At 46.2% G+C, this 25668-nt stretch overlaps 1 protein-coding gene across 2 annotated transcripts in view; it reads right to left on the minus strand.

Annotated features, from left to right (window-relative positions):
- Positions 1 to 1877: 1877 nt before the first annotated feature.
- The window catches only part of LOC125751896 (protein shisa-like-1a), a 36834-nt gene continuing 13043 nt past the window's right edge, over positions 1878 to 25668 (minus strand). The window contains exons 2-5 of one of the 2 annotated variants that reach the window (XM_049031315.1): positions 23666 to 23860; positions 17122 to 17335; positions 11892 to 12185; positions 1878 to 5239 (exon numbers count right to left, since the gene is read on the minus strand). In XM_049031315.1, the coding sequence (XP_048887272.1) occupies position 5239; positions 11892 to 12185; positions 17122 to 17335; positions 23666 to 23732 (576 nt within the window). In that variant the 5' untranslated portion in view covers positions 23733 to 23860 and the 3' untranslated portion in view covers positions 1878 to 5238. Of the gene's footprint in view, positions 5240 to 11887; positions 12186 to 17121; positions 17336 to 23665; positions 23861 to 25668 lie in introns of those variants that run through there. The other variant, XM_049031306.1, reaches the window with a different exon arrangement.

Raw genomic sequence — 25668 nt, forward strand, 5'->3', positions numbered from 1 at the left:
CAGGATATAAAGTGGGAAACCATAAATGAAGGGACCTTGAGGGGTCAATAGTGACTGGAGGGTTCAGCCTCTAAGCCGTACGCTCAACCTGTTGAGGTACGATGGCGCCCAGGAAGCAGAGAAACACACTAGGGCTGAAAGCTAAAAGAGGGAGGGGAGAAGCAGGATGACCAGCGACACCTGCTGGTCAAAAACAGAACACATAGGACAGGGTCGGACTAACACCATCCAGATAGAGGCTTATGACCAAGAGCCGCCTTCGGTGTGTGTCCATGAGAAAAAACCTCATTATACACGTGGTGACCATGCGTGATCTTCAAACCACACACAACTGACTCTCTTTCTTACTGAGAAGGACTTGAGCATTCTGGTTCAGTCACATTCATTAAATGACTTACCATAACCTAGTCACTCCATATTGTTTTGTCATCTTGTGCAGGAACAGTGGGTTCCACGTTTTTAATGAATGATAATGGATTTTTTGAAGTTTCATAACAGGCCTTTCATGGTTAATAAGAGACAGAGAAATGAGTGTTAGCTGCACATGAATGCAGTTACATGAATATGAATATGAGAGATTATACATTTTCCTCGTATAAAATATGTAAAATACTAGGGCAGCCTTAACGCTTGGTGCATCCTGACATGTTATTAAATGGAGAAGCTTAAAAAAGCTGCAACGAAATGACACGACAGAATCGAATATCTGCTAAATCTTATGGGAAATTTGAAGGACCCATTTCAGCTGAACACTACAATGCTTATTGTGTGCAATTAACGGTTTGGTAATTCCCCTTTGTTTCCTGAATGGCTGTCAGAGCTTTGCTGGAATTTTACCGGAATGGTGCCAGTGAACAATGTGATTCCGGTGTGGTCTTTTATCTGTTTTAGATTTTTTTACTTTATTTGTAATTTAATAATTTCGTCTTATGTTTATTCATTTAGCGGGCGGTTTTGTTCAAAGGGACCTACGAGTTATTATCAAAAGTAGAAAACACTAAGAAAGTGACGTAATAAACATTGGAAAAGAGGCAATGAGCACATTTGGCTGCAGTGCATTAAGGGTTAACCAGCCTAACGATTCGGTAACTATGATGTTCTATCATCCCAACTTACCTTGTTTCCTTGTTTTGTATCTGTAGTAGTCATTGTAGCGAGCCCGACAATGCAATGAAAGAACTCAAATCGCGTCTAGGACAAATGCATCTCACAACATGGAAGTGTACAGTGTGACTGTGTATTGTGACGAACAAAAACGGGAAACTCGATGTCCCTAAACAGAGGAAAGGGATCACGCTCAGTCATTTAAACACACTGGAAAAGATAGATCTTTATTTCTCCCTGGTGTAACGATACAAAGTTAACAAGTGCAATTACAGCTTGACTTAAACCATACATTCTACCTAGTAGTAAGTCATAAACAGCTGCAGGTGCGTACTGACATCACACCCGGGATGAATAACCTGCCACTACAAAGCCACTGGGTACAGGTGGGGAATCACTGTAAGGCAACTGTTACCATGGCAACCTCATCAGCCAAAGAGAAGCGGTGAGCGATCTCACCCTCGGCGTGAGGTAAAGAGGATAATATTCCCTACCCTCCAGTGCCAAAGCCTCTAAAACAATAAGCGAAGCTGATCTGGCCCGTTCTGATGTTTGTGGTTCTTCTGTTGTACCTAGGTGCGATCATTTACCCCGGTCATGCTCTTTTACCATGTTACTTTGCTGGGAAAATGTATCCGCCGCATGTAAATGTCACAGTCTCTATGCTCCTCCCTGGCTGGTGGCACCAACTTAGCAACCGGTGGCACCACCCTCCCCCGGCAACCTTAACTCCCAGCCCCCCCTCCCACCCCCACCAGGAAACATGTAGACAAAGTGTAACTCGGTGCTGATGGCCGGGTTGCCTCCATGTGGGCTTCGACCTACACTCCCGCTGGTTGATCCGCGGGTCCTACACGGGTCCCCCAGGGCTCGGCGATGGACACCCCTGTCATTCCTGCAGCGCTGAAGAGCAGCTTCGTCTCAGTGTCTGGATTTCAGGACTACAGCTCCATTATAGACTGCAAAGCTGACATGATCACTTAAGCTCCATTAGGAAAGCTGAGTCTGGTGGCCTCTATGCCGGGGGGGGGGGGGAGGGGGTCCAGCTACTTGCTACCCATTAACACCAAAAGCACTGATCCACATTGACGCCACAACCAATATCTGACGGCTTTTAACTGCAGCTTTGAATCTCAATTCAGTCCTTTTTTCGTTGGGGCAGTTGGACGTTTCTTTTCTGGTTGAACTGCCTAGACCTTGTGGTTTTTGAGGGGGTGGGACATAAGCCATAGACCCCCCCCCACACCCGCCATCATACACACCAGCCAATTATTTGAATACAGACCACACAAAGATTGAAGACGATCAGCCGCTCTCACCACTGGGAATAAATAACGGCATATAAGTCATTAAACTTTCATTAATGAGAACTTCGGATTGACTGTAGCTGATAAAACGAAGCTTACATTGTCCCTGTGAGATGAACAAAAGTGCCCTGGCTGACTGCCGGCCTTTACCCAGAATGGTAGTATCATTAGCTCTACCTCCAGGGCAGAATTTCAAGAACCTGGAGGTGCAGCACAAACATTAACAACATAAAAATGTTTTAAAGGATCTCATTAAGTTCGAGAAGCCATTTATTTATTAAGATTTAATGTGAGATTTTTCCCCTCTCTCTCCCAGTCATATTCCAGACTGAGAGCCTAATGCTGAAGCCACTGATAAAATGACTAAGAGGTTTCAGGTCACACGGAGGGTGATGCTGTTGTACCCTTGAGTGCTACTTAGCCCGGACTGAATTAGTGAAATGTACAGCTGTACAAATTCGTGAAAGATACAGTTGTACTTCTGGATGCTGTTAGGAAAATAAATAAACAAGATTTTTATTGGACCAATGAGATGGTATTTGTCAGTATATTTCGTTCAAGTAGGCTGATGCTGGGCTGTGTGTTGAGCTTTATTACGCGAGGTTAGTGAGGTCTGATGGGGTGGCATCGCTCCTGTTTTTCACCAAACCCTTCTCATAAGTATCGCCCCCTGCAGGTACACAAGTAACTGCAGAAGCTTTCAGGCGTTGAGATGTTTCATAGATCAGAGCGGGAAAAATGTGTAACGATCAGACCTGGAGGGTTCTCTCCTGGAGGCCCTCCTTCTGGCTTGGGTGCGTCTATGCTCGCCATGCAGTAAGCTGCTAAGCTGAAGACAGGGTGGAGAGGTCATCTCCGTGCAGAAGCAGGGCCAAAGGGCTTCTCAAAATCATCATCTCACTCCTATGCTGTTCCGGTGACATTTCAGTGGTGTTTAAGAACATGCTACTCAGGCGTTCATCTCTAAATCCCTGACACCTATAATACTAAGTTTCGTAGAAATGTGACTGGTGGGGTATAGGGATGTGTCCTCTCGCTGTCATTATTAATCAACTCCGCTGCTCTATACACTTCAGTTGCGCTGGAAAGGATTAAAGTCTTCAAAGACTATTAAATACTGTCCCCACCTCCACCTTGCTGTTTTAATGAAAGATTGACCTTTAAACAGTGGTCACCAGGGGCGAGTCTAGGATTTGGGGCCATAATTCGTAAAGAGGGACCAACCTTATCATTAGCCAATGACAGGGATGCAGGGACTGCAAGGACCAATCAGCTGGATCTAGTGCCCCTGTGGCTCCGCCCCTGGTGTTTACCACACAGCCATAGAACTGAAAGCAACGGGGACCAGACCCAACCACACTCATGCTCCCTCTAAGAGCATCTACAGTGTGGACATCAGTGCACCTTGGATAAGAGCTGCCTTTGCACCTACAGTAATCACTGCCTCCTAATTTATAACCTCCGTCTGCAGCATATAGTATTTTCATGCTCTGCTACATGTATTTCTTCCTATTAAACACAGGTAGCCAAGAAGGCTAAATTTCTGTGGGAAGTTTTCTATAAAGTGGCGAGTGACGTGATCATGAGAAAAAGCCACTTACAGTGGCCCGAAAGCCTCCTGTCATGTTCAGTAGAGTACCTGTGCTTGACTTGAGTTTTGTTCAAGAAGTGTGCGCCGAGATCGAATGACTGCAATTTCCCTTTGAACCACAGTTACTCAACACGATGGCGTATAATCCTTCTAAATCAAGTAGGTACTACAATACAGACACATTACACTACTCACAGGAGCGCTGCACTTTGTATCACTTTCTGCTTAAAGTCAATAAGAGCTCTAAAACATGGCAACAGACATTCACTATCACCTATTCCAGGGCTACGGCTAACGCTATGCTATCTCATCCTTCACCCCGTCTCCTCTAGAATTTTAGTAGTCAGACACATTTTATTACAATGTCGGCGTCCAATGTACTTTTGTGTTTCCAACATGTTTTTCCCTTTTAATTATTTTGTGATTTGGGCAATTCCGGCATCGCAAATCCAATTACTGTTAACAGTGTTTCAAGTAAGTGAACTGATGACCAAGCTTAGCCCTGTAAATCTGGCTGCCATAGCAACGAGAGACAGAATCGTTTCGAATATGTCTGTGAAACTGCCCTGTACTGCATTAAAGGGAGGCAAAATAATTCATATTTCATATATTGATGGGTGTATTAAATCTTTTTTTTTTCGTTTTATTTTGGAAGCTGAAATAGTCTTTATGTTTTTACCGATGTCCCAGATTCACATTTCTCTCCTCACCTGACAGCCTCACGTCGATTAAAAACCCCCCTAAAAAATCCTACCACAAATTCTAATAACTATCCACACCTGGAACAGAGTAGGACAAAGACGACCCAAACGGTGCTAAGAGACACAACCTTTCTTCCCTTCTTGTTGCTTATATAAACCCCTTTCACATAGTGCTGTAGAACGGTGCACCCGACCATGCCAGTAATTCTTGGAGTCACGCCTGCCGGCAGAAGAGAGGTGGCGCTGTTCCCATTAAAAAAAAAAAAAAAAAAAACAGCCCCACAGGCCAAGTACTCGGGGTCCCATCCAAAATCACAAACCTTGGGGGACCCTCTTCCCAGCCCCTTTTACCCAGTTGCGATACTTTTATCAGGCACCCAGAGGAACAGCTAAAAGGAAGAGACACGGGGTCCACCAGGGGGTACCAGCTGCTGTTGTGTCTGCAATCAGAAGATGGAGGCCTGTTCCTTGGTGGTGTCACTGCGTATTCTCCTCTCCCTGGTTTCACAGCTGTACAATGTCATCTTAGCATCTTTCTGATGGAAAGAAGAGAAGGGGGGGAGTCACTTTTACAGATTGATATCTTTGAGAATCCAAACCCCCCCCCCCCCCACCCCCTGTATCCCGGTCCGCTGCTGGCTGCACGGTATGATCGACGTGCTTGTGCCGATCTGCTCCGACAGTTGTGGCGTGGTACTTGCCTCGTAAAGCAGGACCTCAGGCCCGCTTGATGTTCCCTCGTAGAGAAGGTGTGTGTGTTTTAGCGACAGACTCCCGAGGTCCCAGATCGCAGCTCAGTAAAGGTCACATTAATGCATCCTCTGTTCCATTTTAACTCATAACTTGTTCTGAGTTCCTAGTTGGAAATTTCAACTGGAACGCCCCCCTGAAGTCGGAATTCCAACTCGCAAACTTGGAGGAATCGACGCTCAGAATCCAAGATGGCTGCACCATTTATCAAGAGACGTTACAGCAGTAGTTTTATGCCGTTTATTGGCATTTACGTCTTATTGTGGAATTGGTCATACTCTCAGTACTGTCCATCTGCTAACTGTGTCGCTCAGGCGTTTTTACGCACAAAATACCCTCCTAATCCCTATATTATCCCAGGGATCCTGGTTCTGTCTGTTCAGTAGCAAGATATCCATTCAATCCTATAGAGGCTCTAGAACAGTGGATCTGAACCGGGGGTGTCTGTGGTCAGTGTTGAAAAGAAATGACGTTGCTCTAGCTAGGCCTGGGTGGTAGTTTATATCAATTTTTTATCGATAACTTTTTTTATCGAACATGTTTTCATGGACACAGGGGGTCCTTGGATAAAAATAGGTTGAGAACCATTAATGTTGAGCAGAGTCCAAGGTCAATTGAGGGAGTAAAAGACTGACATCCTGCAAAAAGCCATAATAGAGAAATTATTTATAACTAAGGAATACAGAACACTAACATGTACTGAAGGAAACTGAGTAACAGGAGTGGTAATTAAGTAATTAAGGCTTCTTTAAGTAATTAACATTATGTAACCACCTTTCAAGATGAAGGACTGTCTCTGAAGCAGTGGCAAATTTCTTGTCACAACTTTTTTTTTTTAACAAAGCTGAACGCAGATTTAAATCGATAGCATGTGATAGAAAATGCATGGTCTGAGGAGAACCAAAAGCACGAAAGGGTTTCGGGCTGACTTGTGTATTCTGTGAGGTTTCATTACCAAAAAGATGTCCTCTTTAATGAGTTTGAATTTCCGTCGGAGCTTTCGGGATCGTTACCGTCTGGCTACGAGCCCTGGGAACCCTACGAAATAGCTTTTATTTTCTTCATTTATTAATATGCCTGAAGTATGGGGAGTTATTTATTAATTTAAGGGGAAGTGACTTCAACGTATTAATAAAATAGAACTAAGTATTTTTGTCTGGATTAAAGGAATTTGAGGAACCATAAATGGAACAAATTTACATTTTTTTTAGCAGACGCTTTCATGCAGGGTGACACACAGCTGAGGAAGTCGGATCAGACAGCTCCTGGAGTGCTTGAGGGTTAAGGGTCTTACTTAAGGGCATGACCCTGGGCTTTGAACCGGCGACATTCTGATTAGCTGCACGCATTGACCGCAAAGGGGGTTAATCAGTAATAAAGACTCCTATAGGCCCCGATAATCGGAATTCAATCAACCAGCGAATCGGAGCAGGACGATGCCTGTGATGCGGGGAAGCAGCCGAAGCTGATGCATTAGCATGCGGGCAGCTAGCTGCAGTCCCTGGGGAAGGTAGATGCAGTAGTTCTCACTCTCTCTCAGCCCCAGCAGCCAGCACTCTGAATGAAGTCCCCTTTCAGAAAAGTGCGTACCAGAAACAACTCTGAGGTCCTAGGAGACTGAGACTGGCCATCTTTGCTCTTTGGCTTCCTTCCAAAGGCTCAGGTGTTTACAACCTAGGGACAAGGGTCCGTCACCATGTAAACCCAGTTATCAGAAGCTCATGGGACCTGCAGTGGTGTGGTTTCTCCAGCAGAGCTAAACGGACTGGAACCGGTCCCAGCCCTCTCGCCGTCACCAGTCAGACGCTGGTGGTGATGGCCTGAGCCTCTTATGAGACCATCTTGAGTGTCATGGTAGAGGTGAGTCACAGGACGCCTCCTGAAGGCGGGTCGGGTCGTCCTGGCACGCAGAGCAGGAGAGTCAGGACACAGATGCCCTTTCATTAGGATCTGCTGCAACGCCAAGCCAGGCAACCTGCTGCTTATACGACCCAATGCACACGCGGCCTACCGCTTACTCCCCCGGCCCACCTGCACCGCTAAATACCACACAATCTCACCTCTGGCTTGCATACACCATCAGACAGATTCCACTACACGCCTCCAACCTGTTTTATCTTTCCAGGTCCTGCCAATAATCCCTTCGGTATGATCAAACAACAAGTCTCACACCAGGGAATTTATCCACCTGATCTGCATATTCGCGGCTCCTGCTTAGACACTGCAGTGGGAACATATTTCCAAATCTCATGATAGGATTTAGTGTCACAGAGGACACAGGTGACAGATCACAGGTGGCAGCTACATTCACAGCACGCTAGCGCCCTCCGTTTGCCATCTGCTGCCATGCCACCCATATCTGCTGCACTCTGCTGTAATTCTTACGTCACTAAGCGTTTTATACCTCCCAGTTCCGGCCAAGACATCAAAATGACATGTTTCCAAGGCTCCATTCGTTGCTGTTACAGCGAGTCAACCAGCAGAAATGCATGTAAATAAACGACAATAACAAACTACTGTGGGGGAATTCCGAAGCCCAGCTTTGGCAGGAGATCGTATCACAATGTGTGATGAATAATTCTGCAAAGAGCAACTTAAAATCATATTTAAGATGACTGTGATACAAGCAGTCCTTGTTGGGTTGGGACTCAAATACCAGGGAAGGACCTCTTTAAGGGCTCTGCATTCCACCTTTAAAATTTTCTCATCTTGCAGCTACTGAACAGCAGGTGGCGCAGCAGTTAAAGACTCGGGCTTATATACAGAAAGCAGCTGGGCCCAGAACCCGTTGGGTACTTTTTTTATTCTCCAAAATCTCTGGGGAAAAAAACAACAGCTTCTAGTAGCAAAACTACTAAACTGTGAACCTTAAGCTGTCGCTCGTGCTCCCAGATTCATCTCCTGTTGAAGGTGGCAGGCTTTCACATGTAAACATCAATCGCAATTTCTTTTTAAGAATCGCTCTAGGCTTTTCAATCACCGAGCCCCGAGGAGAATGAGCTGGGTATAGATTTACAAAGGCAGGGGACTGATGAGTCAATGGGCGACCGGTAAATGTATCTGCCAAAAAGGAGCCTTTGGGTCAGGCTAACAGGAGGTTCCGAAGGTCCAGTCTGCCTCACAAGTCCATTCCGCAGGTGTCTGCTCTAATTTGACAGTCATGAACATGGAGACGGAGGATCAGGCGGTGTTCCTGCGTCGGCCGCATGCCGAGGTAGTGGCGGCTTGGCAGGTCTTACTCTGCTGAAACTGCGCTATTTGTGACAGCGAGAGGCGTCTGAAGGGGAGACACTGAATGCTGACATCCCTGGGAGGTCTTGTTTCAACAGCTACTGTGCTACACATAGAGTGTGAGCACATGTGATGGCATTAAGGGATTAAGTGAATATATATCATCTGTCTGTGTCAGTCCATCTGTCTCTGTCTGTCTGTCTGTCTAGTCATTCGACCTCAGTGTACAGCCAATTACATGTGGTCACCGGGCATCAACTGACGACCAGGACTGTGCCTGTTCTTCACATGAACTCATCGTATGTGTGCAGTTATTAACATGTTGAGATTGCAGCTCCTTGCATGCCAGCGTAGGGGCCAGCCTGTGACTTCGGGGAAGCAAAAATGGATGGGAAGAATGAACAGCTGGATTAGAGAAGCAACCCAGAGGAGCTCAGAGCACAAAGGACGTTCGGGGAGCATTTCACAGTCTCTCCATTAAAACGCAAATGGGCAAAACTGGCTTTGGGGTGCCGGGGGCCGTGACTGATTTCAGGGGCTGCGGCTGGGTGGGGGTGCTGCTCAGTAGAAAATGGGGGGGCATCTGAAGGAACGTGCATGAGAGATACGCCCCCCCTTTCCATTCATGGCGATGTGAAGCAGAAAGGAAGTAAGATTGTAAGGTACTTAGACAAAATCACACGTGAACAATGGCTCGGTAAGAGTTGTTTTAGGCATCCAAGCAGAATATTTCTTTGAGAAGGAGCCTGGGTTTTGGATGGGAAATGGAGGGGGGGTGTTAGTGGCTTATATGCAGACTGAAAGGTATAAACTGCTTTGATTCTCCACTGGAAACGGAAAGACAGACAGATCACTGCATTTCACCATTCTGCTTGGTTAAAAGGGCCATTTGTCCTGTGCGGCGAGGATTTCACATTTCCAAAGCACAAAACCTGCACACTCGTGCACGCTCCTAAAGTAGGGCAACAAGTCTTTGCTGGAGAGAGACGGTAGTCCTAGTCTACGAGGGGGTTAAAGGCAGTAAAGCCGGCGCGGTGTCCCTCACCACCTCTTCATCCTTCCCGCCCCTGCTCACATGGAGCGTCCGTCCCAAACATCACTCTCCCCCCAGACCCCCGTTCTCTCTGTATGAAAAATAAGCGGGGGAAGAAAGTGCAATCGGACCCTGAAATCTGACGGATCTCCAAGTCTCAACTTCTATCAAAAGCAATTGAAAGAGAAATTACAGGTTATTACAAACAGATGGACCTCCCCACCCCCCCCCAAATTCTGCTGGGAATTTATGATGGGATTCTAAGTAAGAGAAGCGGGAAAGGCAGCGTTAGCAACGCAAACCTCAGGCATGCGGAGTGCGCTCTGCCAGGCAGTGTGATGCCACTGAAGACCACGCCAGCAGCTATGGCCATGACGATGATAAAAGCAGAACGGCACATATTATTATATACACGATGTTTAGGCAAGTGATGACAAATATTTATGCCAATAAATTTTAAAAGACAAACAATAGACATTTAGCAAAAATCAAAGGAAGAATGTTCCAGATATAAAAATTCTAAGAAGTTGTTTTTTCTTCTGTAAATTTTCTGAACACGTTGGTATCGATTACTTCAAAGGGAAGGGACAGTATTACCACATTACCCAGTAAATATTCCACGCTGGCTTCCAGTGAGGCATCTCTGAACTGAGATGACCACCACGAGCCAGCTGCACAAAACGCTGAAGGGGAGACCGCGGATAACGCACTGCCCGCTGCAGTGCACGTCGTCTTGTAATGGCTGCTCTGTGTTCCCCTGGGTGGCAGTTAGGGCACAGGGCAGAGCGGAATAGCGGAGGCGCCGAGCAAGACATTCGCAGTGGGGAGTGTGAGACGCGCCAGGAGGCCTGGCAGGAGTGGAATCGCGTGCCAGCGTGATCCTGCCACTAGGGATCCGTTCACCCACAGCAGATGACACGCTATGTCTGTCCCGGGAAAAACCTGGCAGAGACTCAAATGTGTCCTTTAATGCACCTGCAGGAGAAACAGATGCAGCTGTCTAGGTCCGTTTGGGTACTTCAAACAAAGACACGGCAGTGTACAGTAGGACTACAACACGCAGCGGGGCTACAGTATAGCTCTTTGGAGTTTTACTTACACGAAAATGTTCTAAAGGCAGAAAGAACCTCTGAACAATTTTGTGTAAGTAAATCTCCAACGAGATAGAGTATATAGAGGGGCTACAGTGCACAGTGGGGCTGCAGTACATAGCGGGGTTACAGTATGCAGTGGGGCTACAATATGCAATGGGGCTACAGTACACAGCACGGCTACAATACACAGCAGTGCTACAGTTTACAGCAGGGCTACAGTATACAGAAGGTTCTTGGTAAACAGCGAGGCTACAGTACACAGTGCGACTGCAGTATACAGTGGGGCTACTGTACAATATACAGCAGGTGTACAGTACACAGCGGGGCTATGGTACACAGTGCGACTACAGTATACAGTGGGGCTACTGTACAATATACAGCAGGTGTGCAGTACACAGCGGGGCTACGGTACACAGTGAGCTACAGTACACAGCGGGGCTAAGGTACACACTGAGCTACAGTACACAGCGGGGCTACAATATACAGCAGGGCTACAGTACACAGCGGGGCTATAATATACAGCAGGTATACAGTACACAGCGGGGCTATGGTACACAGTGAGCTACAGTACACAGTGGGGCTACAATATACAGCAGGGCTAGAGTACACAGTGGGGCTACAATATATGTGGGGCTACAGTACACAGCAGGGCTATGGGTGGGCAGGGGCTGGGCAGTGCCCACCTAAGCAGACTGTCTGCACTCTCAACAGAGACAGACCCAATTTAACCAATCTTTAGTGATGTAGTAGAACCATCCCAGGACCCCCTACAGGAGCTCAGGTACCTCCCATAAGAGCTCAGGAACCCCCCATAAGGGAGCCCCCATATCATCAATACTCCATCCCCCTCAGCCAAACATACCCCAAATTTCTACCCCAGGATGGTATCCTGGTAATTGCACTGGTATACAGTGATATTCGATTAAGGCTTTACCTCTGCGGAGTCTTTCTGTATGTTTTAAAGTGCCCTCACTGGATGAATGATTTATGCAAAGATATGTTAAGGTTAAGGCTAATCCTCTTTGAGTGGATGATACCAGAGACCAGGCACCATTAAGGGGAACCAGGCCACAGACTTACCAGGCTGTGGATGTGTGGTAGGACATGCCGGAAGGACTCTGGGCCTCCCCTCTCAGGCTGTGTCTGGGATGATGAGCCAGGGTAATGGGATGTGATGAGGCCCCGTCCTCCGCCTGCGCCGCGCTGGCCCACTGGTTCCTGGCCCGCTTGAGCCACCGTCCACCCAAGCCCCACTTCTCCAGGTAGACTCGGCACAGCTCATAGTTCATGGCCGAGTAGTAGAGGAAGTCCAGGGCCAGCAAGACCATGACGAAGAAGCCATAGATCCACACGCCAACAAGAGCCGTGTAGTTACTGTCGTCAGAGGCAGAGAGTGATCAATGTGTTAGAATAAGAGTCTTATATGTCATGGAAGCCAATCAGTTTGTCCCTCAAAAATGACTAATTTCATCGTTTCCATTCTGGAAACACTAATAGTCATCAATCAAGCTCTACCGAGGCTTGTGGTTCAATGTATCACCCTGAAATCACATGCTAGGGAATTTTATTAAGAGGTTACAATAACTGTCATATAAAGATATCAAAGATTTAGCCCAACCAACCATGCCCCCCTTCAGCCCCACATCATATTCTTGCATAGCAGTGAATCACTTCGAAGAGGTAAATCTGGTTGAGTGAGTTAGACTCTAACTGTGGGCTCCTCTGAAGATCTTAAGAATTTATGGAGGCACTCAAGGACATTCGATGAGAGCGACTTTCACAGTGATAGCATGTGCCGAATGCAGAGAGGGGTGATGTCTTTGATGTTAACAGTACAGCCACCTTCATACATAAGTGGGTGCCTTACATCTCACCTTACCAATGGTGGAGCCAGACAGCCTGAACCGTGAAGCGCTTACAAGTGCATATAACAACGATTTGTAAATGGAAAAATGTATCAGCAGCATCATAGGGTGATTCTGTCATTTGTTTGCTTAATCCCCCATCCCCTTTACAGGGCTGCCACAAAACCATGTGACTCACAACCACTGCCTTCCAGTTCTCTCTGAGCTGGTCTTATCGAAAGGCAGAATGACAGTCATCACAGGCTTACTCGTATGAAACGAGTGGTCCTGATCAGGGCTGGCCCAAGGCATAAGCAAACTAAGCAGCTGATTGGGGCCCAGTGGCCAGCAGGGGCCCCTCTATCTTATCAACCTGTCAGAATTGGAAGGAAGGTGATGAATGAGAACTACACTGGAGATCAAAGTTAGAGAACAACCTACAATTTCCTAAATGTCAAGGTCACTACGTAGACCTATTTGGAAGTTATCCAAACAGGAGTAAAAGAGCAGTATTTTAACCAATGACTTTGCAAGATGTTGAGCCATTCTAAAGTGACTGAAACCCTCCGGCAGCAGGTTATCCAGAAGATAGCTGATAGGATCATCCCCAGAGGTGGAGATTTCAGGTCCAGAGAGTACAAATCCAGACCACGGTTTTGTTTCAACCAACCAGTTCACTACCATGTAACTGTGACTCTTTATACTCAACTGGTTGGTTGAAACAAAAACTTGGTTTTGGACAGAGGAGAAATGGTCCAAAGTTCACTTTAGTGATGAAAGCAAGTTTAATTTAGTTGGGTCTGAGGGGAAACATTATCGTCATCGTCAGACTGGGGAAAGACTGAACTGTTTTAAGAAGTCAGTGAAAGGTGAAATTTTCATGCAGGAATATTTTCAAAGCAGCAAAACGGGTAAAGCAGTTTAAAACATTGAAATTATGAAATGGCCAGAACAGAGTCCTGATCTAAACCCAATAGAAAACCTCTGTAAAATCCTTGGTGACAAAGCTATGGCTAAGAAACCCAGTACAGTCACTGAGCTGTGAAGGAGACTGCAAGAAGCGTGGCCCAAAATCAGAGCATTGCTGTGTGAGAGACTAGTGGTGCCTGGGGGACGCAGATGTGCTGAAGTCATTCAAAGGAACGGCCTGTACACTTACTATTCATTTCTGACTGTTGTAACCTTCAGAAAATTTAGTTGCGATCTACCTTCATGCTCCAGTCATTGCTGTTCTCTAATTTTGATCGCCGTTTTTTTCTGTAAAATAAAGTTTTTTTTGTTCAATTTCCTTGGTTGTTTTGTATTACACTGTTCTAGTAGCGTAGTATAGCCACAACAGTAATTCCTTCGAATGTTGAGCAATGAAAATATTGACATTATTTCTGGAAAAAATCAAGTGTTCATAAATTGTTCTCTGATTTTGATCTCCAGTGTAGGTCAATCAAATTTTGGTTGGTGCTCCGAGAAGGGTTGGATTGGCCCCACCCCTGATGACTAGAGGAAGATATAGTTTGGAGTTAACCCACCCCCCTCCATAAGGCACACAGAACTTGAAGTTTGAAATGGTATTTTAACATCTGGACATCCGGATCTGACATCGACGATCATTACTGATGTCCTTTAGGAGACAGAATTGGGCAAAAGGTGATGGGATTGATGCTAGTTTGCTGGCGTCTCAGTTATCAGACTCCTGGGTCTCGGTATTACCCAGAATGCCTTTCCACTCAAGCGATTATCTAAAGCTCAAATCATCACCTACATACCGCTTTGACTTGCATGACTAATCTATAGCCCGAGCAAGGGCGATTAGCCTAATCCATATCAATATTAAAGCCGTTATTTTTAGATTCAATGGGAGCAGGCCATAATGGGAGAAGACTCGAGATGGATGGTGAGGAAACAGCGAGCCAGTGAATGAGACTGACTGAGCTACACAGCAAATGTCGGCTTTAGACAAAGCTAGCTGATCTTAGATAAAGTGGAGAACTAAATGTTTGCATGCTCGCGGTTTTAATTACAAAGGGTTTTAATCACTTATAATGCTCATTTGAGAGTATTTGCACCGGTTGACTGAGACTCAGCTACATCTGAACTGCTGTAATGTTACTTGCATTTTAGAGATTTTGTGAATATGAAAAAAGTCATCAAAGGAAGAGCAGAGAGTTGTTATGAGAGGGCGTGGAAATCCTGGGTGGGAAAGTCATACAACTTTGTCACTCCACTTGTCCCTGATTACTGTCTATTGATAGCATTATTTGCACTTGATTTGTAATGTGTTACTTATTTACAGCACACTATGGCATAACTCTTTAGTATTGATTTATTTGTATAATGTTCTTGCACTGGTGATGATGAAAGGATATGCATTCCACTACACTTGTTGTACATGGCCAAGAAAACATCTTGAATCTTGAGAAGATATGAAATAAATCTGTCGACATCTTTGTGTCAGCTTAAGGTGCAATTTGCCTCTCTTGTGGTTTGTGTCTGAGGGCTGCCACAGCGATCAGCATTAGTCGCAGGTCAGTGTAGCTCTTTCAGCGCATGCTAGGATTTTCGCTCCCAGCAAGTTGACACTGGCTGTGTGACTGACATCTCAAACCCGTAGACGTGCTGAAAACTGTGAGTTTAATTCACCAGGCTTAGGCAGAGCACAAGGTGTTTTGCATAGTTCCTCTACAGGATGTAGTCAGGGCAAACAAAGGAACACTCCTCCTCAGAGAGCAGTTGTGGCAGATCAGGAGAGAGGCATGCTGGGATATCGCCAATTTGGGGCACCTGCCTGTTTTTGTCAGCACTGCACTCATGACAGTAAGAGCCACCGATAATGGAGTATTATGAAAACCAGTCAAGAAGGTGTAGATGCAGCTACCCAAACATAAGGCTTCCTGCTAAGCAGAAATGAAAGCTGAAAGTCCATATCCCGCAGTCTCCCCACCTCTGTCTGAATTAATCTGAACTGGGCAGAACGCACTGGCAAGGAAGCAAGCGTTCACAGCCCTGGCTCGCCTTACTGCAAACCTTTCACTACTCTTTTGCGTTTCTCTCCTCCTGCTGTGGATTTTTTTGGTTGAAACCTGTTTCTGGTAGGGTGAGCAACAGGAAAGAGCAAGTTTTTTTCCTGGAAACCCGGCAACTGCTTTCAAAGAATAAATGATTTTATAGATGGGGTTTGTTGCTTCAGACTATTTTACTCCTTCTTCCAGGAAATGATCCCACCCACTGTTGAAATATAGTGTCTGATATTCCTGATAAATACTGCAATCTACTGCTTTGGCTATTTTGCCTGGCTGTCCTCTTCCCTACAGTCCTTTTGCAGAAAGACTAGGGAACATGATTTCCATACAATGTTGCTTTCCCTTCTGCTATTTAGTAATGAGCTAAATCAAAATCTGTCCCTTTAGTTATTGTGAAGCGTGTTTTTTTACTTGCTGAAATAGACCCCATGATTTATTTTTGTGACTATATGTGTCTGTGAGGAAGACCATAGACAAACTGGGACATGAATATGAAAAGGGTTGTTAAGCGGTATCCCGGACGACAGGATGGTTGTTATGAGAGAGGGTGTGGCCATCTCGAGAGGGACAGTCATGTGACTGGGATTGTTTGCACTGAGATTCTCCACCTGTCCCTTGTTAATGTCTACTGGTAAAAATTGATCTGTTCTGTGCTTCTTTGCCAGCCCAGATGCCTCTCTGGACTTCTGCCTGGTTATTCCCCAATGCACATGCTCCAATTCTATTTTCTCTTTCTCCGTGAAACAGCTTGTTTCGATTTTCATGTTGGCCTTCTGTATTGTGTTCACTGCATCGTTGCTTGTCCCCGTAACCCTGAGACGGAAAACCCCATCCCCGGTATACTACAGCATGTGGTTCTAGTTGGAGAACCCAACTGGAGTGTTTCACACAGTTATTCTAATGTACTGCTTTGCCTGGGGAGCCATTCCACATTTTCGAGCTCACGACCATGTGACATCTTTATAATCAAGGTCATGTCTTGACAGGCTTTGATTCTGCGCCGAAAGACACTCCATTCAAAAAATAAAGTCTTAACTCTTGCATAATTTGTAAAGAATCCCCCTCTTTCCAAATCAACATAAAAGCACTACATGGGCAAGAGCCTTCCAGACCTGATCTCATTAAAGATCAATGTCCTCAAAGAGGCCTCGTATATCATCACTGTCATTTGGGCTGAATCACAAGTAGCTTATGAGGAAAATGTGACTCTTGTGCATGATGTGCAAAAACAGGCAGAATTCATCCTAAAAACGCAATAGTATATTGAACAATTCAAAATATAGACATTGCAGTTAGTCTTGCATAATCAAATATCTATCACAACAAGTAACACTCTCCATTGTCATGTTGACTGGTTTTCCGGTTCATTCTAGAGATGTAGTGAAGGAGTTTGACAAGAATGTCAGCATTAATGGCCGGGACTTAGGGGAGGTCTACTCAGTGACCTACTTGTGTGTGACGCCATCGGAGGTGCTTGTTAGGTTGAGCTGCATGATGTTCTGGAACTCGGTCTCGTTGCAGCAGTACTTAAACGCCGTGTTGTTGTGGTGGCAGCAGAACATGTAGGTCTTGTTGTCGGAAAGGCGCGGGCAGTGGAAGCCGAAGTGGTAGCGCCCCTTGTGGTCGGAGTATGGCTCACACACCCGGAAGTGTGCTGAGAGAGCTACAGAGGAAATCAGAAGAAGCAGGTCAGGAGCAATGACGTCACTTAACACTGGTTTACATTTCTGCCTGGAGCTTGTGCCGCGACCTACGCAAGAGGCCAGCATCGTCGGGAGAATTTATATTTGTGCACTGGTGGGCCTGTGTTGCTCAGCAATTAAAACCGCCGAAACGCTAGATGATACATAGTTTTGGATGTTGCATCAATTGTCTTCCCATCCTGCATGATTGTCAAATCACGCAACTGAAACAGGAAAAGAACATTCAGCACAGTACCCATCTATCGAGTCTTGGTTACTGTGCTGCTCCGAACTCCCTGTAGACACATTTGAAAAAATGCCGAGCTTTTTATGCATTTTCCCTTCTAAAGTTGGGGTCTAAACTACATCCGGAGTGTTTTGTGGATCTTACAGTACTACGATGCCTATGGTGGGTTATTTGATGCTACATATAAATAGCAGTTCAGTGTCAATCAGTGATGTAAGTACACCGGGGATGTACACTGTCTTCACTCGCATAAATAAACAAATGTGACCTATGAAATAGTAACTTGAACCGTTTCTGTCTACAACTATGCAGAAAAACACACGACAAACAATGGTTGAATGGTTGAACATTAGTTGCTACTGACTTTAACTGCTTGCATGCTGGGATAATTAATCTTCTATTGAACTCTTAAATGCCTGTTACAGATCACTTAAAGCAAAGGGCTGCAGAGCTATTTGAATGCACTGTTACATATATAGGGACAAACGCACAGACTTACGTAAGAGTTTGTTTTAATGTTCGCTTTGTCATCTAAGTTCATCTAGATTTATGACAGCGGCTGCAAATGCTTTTTCTGAGGCATTTCCAAGGGTACAGATTCAATATCCTGGCCTTATTTACATAATGGGATAAGCAGAAGATTAAATAAACCCCACAAAATCTATTTTGCACCTGCAACAACAAAACATGACTGACTTTAACTGCATGTTTGCTGCAAAAAACCTGAGGGTATGAATCACGTTACACTGTGTAGGAAAGGCCTCATCGTGGCACAAAGTCCTGGGTAGGGCCCCTGTAAAGTTCTGGGCCCCCTGAATCTGTCAGGGTATCCATGCCCCTACTGCACCCCTGGGTGGGGCCCCTGTAAAGTGCTGGGCCCCCTGAATCTGCCTGGGTATCCGTGCCCCTACTGCACCCCTGGGTGGGGCCCCTGTAAAGTGCTGGGCCCCCTGAATCTGCCGGGGTATCCGTGCCCCTACTGCACCCCTGGGTGGGGCCCCTGTAAAGTGCTGGGCCCCCTGAATCTGCCGGGGTATCCGTGCCCCTACTGCACCCCTGTGTGGGGCCCCTGTAAAGTGCTGGGCCCCCTGAATCTGCCGGGGTATCCGTGCCCCTACTGCGCCTCTGGGCGGGGCCCCTGTGTAGTGCTGGGCCCCCTGAATCTGCCGGGGGATTCACTTTTTGATTGGGGCCCTAGAAAGAAGGAACCTTGTCCTGTGAATGAAAGTGCTGTTGTCCCCCCCCCCCAGTGATATTTCAGTGCCCAGCCAAACGGGTGAAATCTTCATGCTTGGATCTGGATTCATTTCACATCACTTTCACACCTCATAGAGCCAAACGAAAAAGTCAACAAGTTCACTGGCAGGAGGTATTCTGTGAAACATTACAGATGCATCATTGCTGCAGCTTAAACGCGTAAGAGGAGGCTCTCTTTCTACCTTTATATCCTTAACATATTTCACAGGCATAGATGCTTGACTTGGCATTCAAGCAGGAAGCTCAGCTGTATAATGACAGACTGGATCCACGGCGAGCATTAGCTAAAAGGAGAACCTGCTGTCATTTGCATATAGATGGATGTTGCAGTGAATGCGATAAGCAGTTATGGCAGAAGAACGTGGGAATTCCTTCCAGAGGGGCCCGATGCCCACTGGGCCGCATTAAAGACAATTCCACCCCGGCAGGAACCAACAAGCTTTTGCAAGAGGCAGGTGTTGACTATCTCTGCAAGTTTTTTTTTGAGCAATATCTCCCCAACATCTTCAGGTGTTACCTCCCACACGGATATGAAAAGCCATCCCACCATCGCCAGCTAAAACAACACAATTGCCACCCAATGACTGATCAGTCATACGAGCTGAAAGGCACGTCTAAAGGCTGGTGTGCAAATGCGCAACTCCCTTCAAGCACTGCAGTTCGTTTCCAGTTCTGTTCCTTTTATATTTCTGGCTTGAAAGTTGAAACCGGCAATGGGCTACTATATTTATGCTTATTAGATGATGTTGAAAGGGCTTTTTTGGCATTAAATTTAAGTATGTGTTTTTGATGGCAATCGGCAAAGGCACAGAGATCACCTAACAGCCAGAAAATTCCTCGAAAAGGTCAAAAACAATGAAAATCCTTTAACTGGCCCCTAGCAGGACACTGTGCCGCAGCAGAATATAATGCAAGACAGACATTTATAAACATTTTTTTTTTTATCATAGGCTTATGAAATAGGGTGAGTCATAACACAATTACACATCTTAATAGCTTGCGGCATCGTTATTTGAGACCACCGTGAGTCCAGCTATTACCAAACTGAAGAAGCAGCTTCGGATTGGTGAGCTGAGTTTAATGGAATAACTAATAGAATGTTGCAGGAGATGCCACCCAGTGCTGGCTGAGGGCCATGTGGGTTCCTAGGCAAGCTTTGTCGCTGCCCCCCCCCTTGCCCCCGACACAGGGGCAAAGTGAAATGGGCGTGTTAAGTCAGTGCCACTTCAGAAAACGCTGCTCTAGGCGAGTGTCTATGTCACCCGATTGGTCACTGATTCGATGTTTGACTGTACCCAAAGGATTTAAAAACTGTCTACTCTGTTTTTCATTAGGCATAGAATAATTTTTATTTTCTATAAATATTTTGCACATAATTCAGCTTATAGAGGGCGTCCTTCGCTTGTATGTAATGTAGAGGCCATTCTGATATGACTAAGCCTTGCGATCCAGCTGGACACGACTCAAGGCCAAGCCATCCTCTACTTGCGGAAAGCACTTAATGAAAGAAAAATCCTGACACGCTCAGTGAGAGAAGGACAAGTGAAGGACCTAGGAGGAGCTCTGAGCCACTCGGGGTAATAAGCACCTTGGTTGGGCTCAGAGAAGCTTCTGGCTTTGAGGGCAAGAAGCTCAGAGTGGAACAACCAAGTATGAGGAACGCCTGTGTTTTTTGGGCTACGCAGAAGCCTATAGTGTCCTCAGGAATTTCTGACAGGGCAAAGTGCTCGTATTTCCCCAAGAGACCCCTTGACATTTTTTGGCAGCCATGTAATCAAGAAAATATTATTATGAGTGAATTGTAAGCAGGGACTTTATATACACAACTTCAGAATGGAATATTATTAGATATTTTTAAAAAGAAAAACGTGGGTGTATTTGACTTATGATTTAAATATACTTTATTAAAATTCTAAGAATAATCCCAAGGTTTGTGTGCATTTAAACTATTTTAGCTAGGTCAGTTTGAGACACAGGCGATGAACAATCCCTTTGTGAACAAGACCTCTCTGTAAATAACCAGTGTCCCTTATTTCTCTGAGCGAGTGTATGTGCACTGTATGTGTGTACTGCCTGTGTGCACGCGTGCGTGTGTGTGTGTGTGTGTGTGTGTGTGTGTGTGTGTGTGTGTGTGCATGCACTGTGTGTCTGTCTTTTTGTCCCCCCCCCCCTACAGTTAACCTGAATACTAACCTCAACATTTTCCAGCCAATTTCCCAGCTAAATGTAAAAGGGGCCGTTTCTCTTTTCTTAATCACATGTCGAACAGACGGCTTTTTGTTCCTTCTCTCCCACCTGCCCCGCTCCTATTTTTTCCCTGTGCTTGTTCTCGTCCCTTGGGAGGGAGACAATAACTATAATAAACTACTTCGGTACACCTCCCTCTGCTGTGTACTGTTAACTGGAGTGAGCAGAAGAGGTCTGCGACAAACAGCGCTAGCAGGCCAGGCGAGCGCCTTTCATATTTCATTGCTCTTTTGCTTTGTTTTTCAGTTGAGGTCAGATCACTGACACTGCGATACGCGAAAATTTGCTTTGCGAGCCCTTTGGCCAGTTAACCCCAGCTGCATTTACTGCTTCAATCCCACCTCCTCTTTTGCAGCGAGGCTAGTCAGGGACTCGACTATACACACACATCGAAGTTGCCTAATGTTTTCAAATTGGTCCCAACTGAAAGCTGATTGGCCTGTACAGCACCGCTCTCCTGTCACTCACCAATTCAAAACATATCATTGGCTAATGATATGGTTGGCCTCTCTGTATGAATTATGGCCTCTTTTTTGCCTCCTAACTTAAAAAACCTAGAATTCACCACTACAAGAGGAATTTACTGAGGTAAGTACATTTGGTCAAAGGCTCAAAAGCAGACCTATTGGGAGTTGAACTAGAGAGCTACAGCGGTCAATTCTTGTTAAAGCGCAACTGAATTATTGCCAGTTGCAAAAGAGATTTTACTTAGCCGTTAATAGTGGTCACATTAAATCAGGGCTGGCCAATCTTATCCGCAAAGGGCCGGTGTGTATGCAGGTATTTGTGATAACCTTTAGGTCAGCTGATCAAACCCAGGTGTGAGGACTCTTCAGCCAATCAGTCCTCTAATTAGTAACCTAATTAGGGAGTTACAATGAAAACCCACCCAAAGAAACCCACATACCCAACAGCCCTTTTTGGATAAGATTGGCCAACCCTATACTAAACAATAGTAAGACACTGTCCATGTGGATCTCACATCTCAGTCTGCATCAGATCAGGTCTGTTAATGACATCCACTTTATGCCAAAATCGGGTCTGATTGGATAGGAAACCTATCAATTCAAGGTGGTTCTCCCATAAGAGTAGGACCACTGGGCAAAACCTACAAGACATCATATCTGGGACCCATTTTCTGAAAAGTGTGCATCACGTAAGCATGTTGTATAGTCGAGAAAAGGTTAAACACAGCTCTGGGTCATATACAGTGATTTCAACAGGTTTAGCTGGTACCAGGTGGTAGCAAAAGGCATGGGGTCGCTAGCTAGCGGAGTTAAGTCAGTCGATACCATGATGAAGAACTTGGTTTCATTTGCTGGAGGATGCTGAAGCAAGATTCGATGAATTAAAGAGCATCAAGTTTAGCATATGCCCAAATATCTTTTTGGCTAAGGCGCCACGGTAAATGTAGCTAAAAACGACAACAGGTATAAATCTAATCTTGCCAAGGCTCCCACCTTCCAAGCAAACATTTAAAGCAGCCAACAGGTATTCATTATAATCCTCTGCGGTGCATTTTAAAGAAAAGAGCAATTAGAAATAAACTGCGAGCCAGGTGACTTTCAGACCAACAGCCAATCAGGGAGCCTCAATTCCCACCGTCTCTCCTGAGCTCATTAAACTTGCATTAATCAGGAGCAGCAGAGACATACAAACATGCTGACAGGTTACTGTCCACTTCATTGTGTTTAAAAGCTGCATTTAATTTATTTTTCATTACATGCTAGAAACTCATATCAACTGTAAACATTAGTATAGATTTTTTTCACCAGACCGATTGCCGTTCTGTTAATATATCACTGTGTTTTGTCTCACCCCAGAGCCTCGTTAAGCCGTAACGAGCAAACCAATGCGGAATTTCTACCCCAAAAGGGCAGGTTTACGTGTGAAAAAAATAAAATGGAAATGAGAAGTCAGGCCTCGTGTCACATGGCTCTGTTCACTGCCCTGCTCACACTGTCAGAGGCATGCTGGTTGAAAGAGCATTCTTGAATGTATTTAAGGCACAAGAATCAACACAAAAGACGAGCACAGAGACACAAACTAGGCCCAGTAGCAACTGTGACTCCATTTTGGTGTGTTTGCTTTGGTCTGAAGCTTTGGAACTTGCTTTGTTGTATATAGACAAAATATACAAACATAAATAGGCAGGACAAAGCCTTTCAATGCAGCAACGTTCCGGTCTGCAAGTTCAATGCCTGCATGCGAAAAGCATTTGTGATGCACTCGAGTCCTTTCTAGTTGTCTTCATTCTCACTTTTGTATCTCAGTGATGACAGATCATATAAAGTTGGGTCTAATGTGAGAGGCCATGTAGTCGCCCCTCTGTTGGGACTTCTGGGTGATGGGGGGTCCTCTTGTTGCCTTGGCAATATGGTCCAACTGGACTGTGCTACTGGACCAGTCTGCTTTTGGGCACTTCCACTTTGAGAGGCCATGTATAAATGCATTTATTAACCTCGCACTAGATGTAATGATAGGCAGTGATGCTGCTCTCCCGCCCCCCCGCCCCCCCAACCCCGGACTTGGCCACGCCCACAGCAGGAGAGGGCCTCACCTGCGGTGGACAGTAAGAGGAAGATGACAGCCAGGACGTTGAAGGGACGCCGGCCGGTGACGCTCATCTTCCCATCGGCATGCGGGTGATGGCAGGTTGGGACTGGGCGGCTGCGGGAAGCTCTAGCTAGACCTGGTGGGGGCTTGGAGCGTCCGCTGCCCCCCCCCTCATGGTCACAGCTGTCCGGTGCTCTACCTGGAAGAGCCACATCAACAGCCGTAGGGTCAGAGCACCGACAACACTCAGAGTGACCACCTTTCACAATGTGACTACTGGATGTGTACCCCCCGTGATGTCACAACACTGCAGAGTGACCACCTTTCACAATGTGACTGCTGGATGTGTGCCCCCCGTGATGTCACAACACTGCAGAGTGACCACCTTTTACAATGTGACTGCTGGATGTGTGCCCCCCGTGATGTCACAACACTGCAGAGTGACCACCTTTCACAATGTGACTGCTGGATGTGTGCCCCCTGTGATGTCACAACACTGCAGAGTGACCACCTTTCACAATGTGACTGCTGGATGTGTACCCCCTGTGAAGTCACAACACTGCAGAGTGACCACCTTTCACAATGTGACTGCTGGATGTGTACCCCCTGTGAAGTCACAACACTGCAGAGTGACCACCTTTCACAATGTGACTACTGGATGTGTACCCCCCGTGATGTCACTACACTGCAGAGTGACCACCTTTTACAATGTGACTGCTGGATGTGTGCCCCCTGTGAAGTCACAACACTGCAGAGTGACCACCTTTCACAATGTGACTACTGGATGTGTGCCCCCCGTGATGTCACAACACTGCAGAGTGACCACCTTTCACAATGTGACTACTGGATGTGTGCCCCCCGTGATGTCACAACACTGCAGAGTGACCACCTTTCACAATGTGACTACTGGATGTGTGCCCCCCGTGATGTCACAACACTGCAGAGTGACCACCTTTCACAATGTGACTGCTGGATGTGTGCCCCCCGTGATGTCACAACACTGCAGAGTGACCACCTTTCACAATGTGACTGCTGGATGTGTGCCCCCAGTGATGTCACAACACTGCAGAGTGACCACCTTTCACAATGTGACTTCTGGATGTGTACCCCCCGTGATGTCACAACACTGCAGAGTGACCACCTTTCACAATGTGACTGCTGGATGTGTGCCCCCCGTGATGTCACAACACTGCAGAGTGACCACCTTTTACAATGTGACTGCTGGATGTGTGCCCCCTGTGATGTCACAACACTGCAGAGTGACCACCTTTCACAATGTGACTGCTGGATGTGTACCCCCCGTGATGTCACAACACTGCAGAGTGACCACCTTTCACAATGTGACTGCTGGATGTGTACCCCCTGTGAAGTCACAACACTGCAGAGTGACCACCTTTCACAATGTGACTGCTGGATGTGTGCCCCCTGTGATGTCACAACACTGCAGAGTGACCACCTTTCACAATGTGACTGCTGGATGTGTGCCCCCCGTGATGTCACAACACTGCAGAGTGACCACCTTTCACAATGTGACTGCTGGATGTGTGCCCCCCGTGATGTCACAACACTGCAGAGTGACCACCTTTCACAATGTGACTGCTGGATGTGTACCCCCCGTGATGTCACAACACTGCAGAGTGACCACCTTTCACAATGTGACTGCTGGATGTGTACCCCCTGTGAAGTCACAACACTGCAGAGTGACCACCTTTCACAATGTGACTGCTGGATGTGTACCCCCCGTGATGTCACAACACTGCAGAGTGACCACCTTTCACAATGTGACTGCTGGATGTGTACCCCCCGTGAAGTCACAACACTGCAGAGTGACCACCTTTCACAATGTGACTGCTGGATGTGTACCCCCCGTGATGTCACAACACTGCAGAGTGACCACCTTTCACAATGTGACTGCTGGATGTGTGCCCCCCGTGATGTCACAACACTGCAGAGTGACCACCTTTTACAATGTGACTGCTGGATGTGTGCCCCCTGTGATGTCACAAC

This window comes from Brienomyrus brachyistius, chromosome 1 (assembly GCF_023856365.1).
Source record: "Brienomyrus brachyistius isolate T26 chromosome 1, BBRACH_0.4, whole genome shotgun sequence".
In the NCBI taxonomy this organism is placed as follows: domain Eukaryota; kingdom Metazoa; phylum Chordata; class Actinopteri; order Osteoglossiformes; family Mormyridae; genus Brienomyrus; species Brienomyrus brachyistius.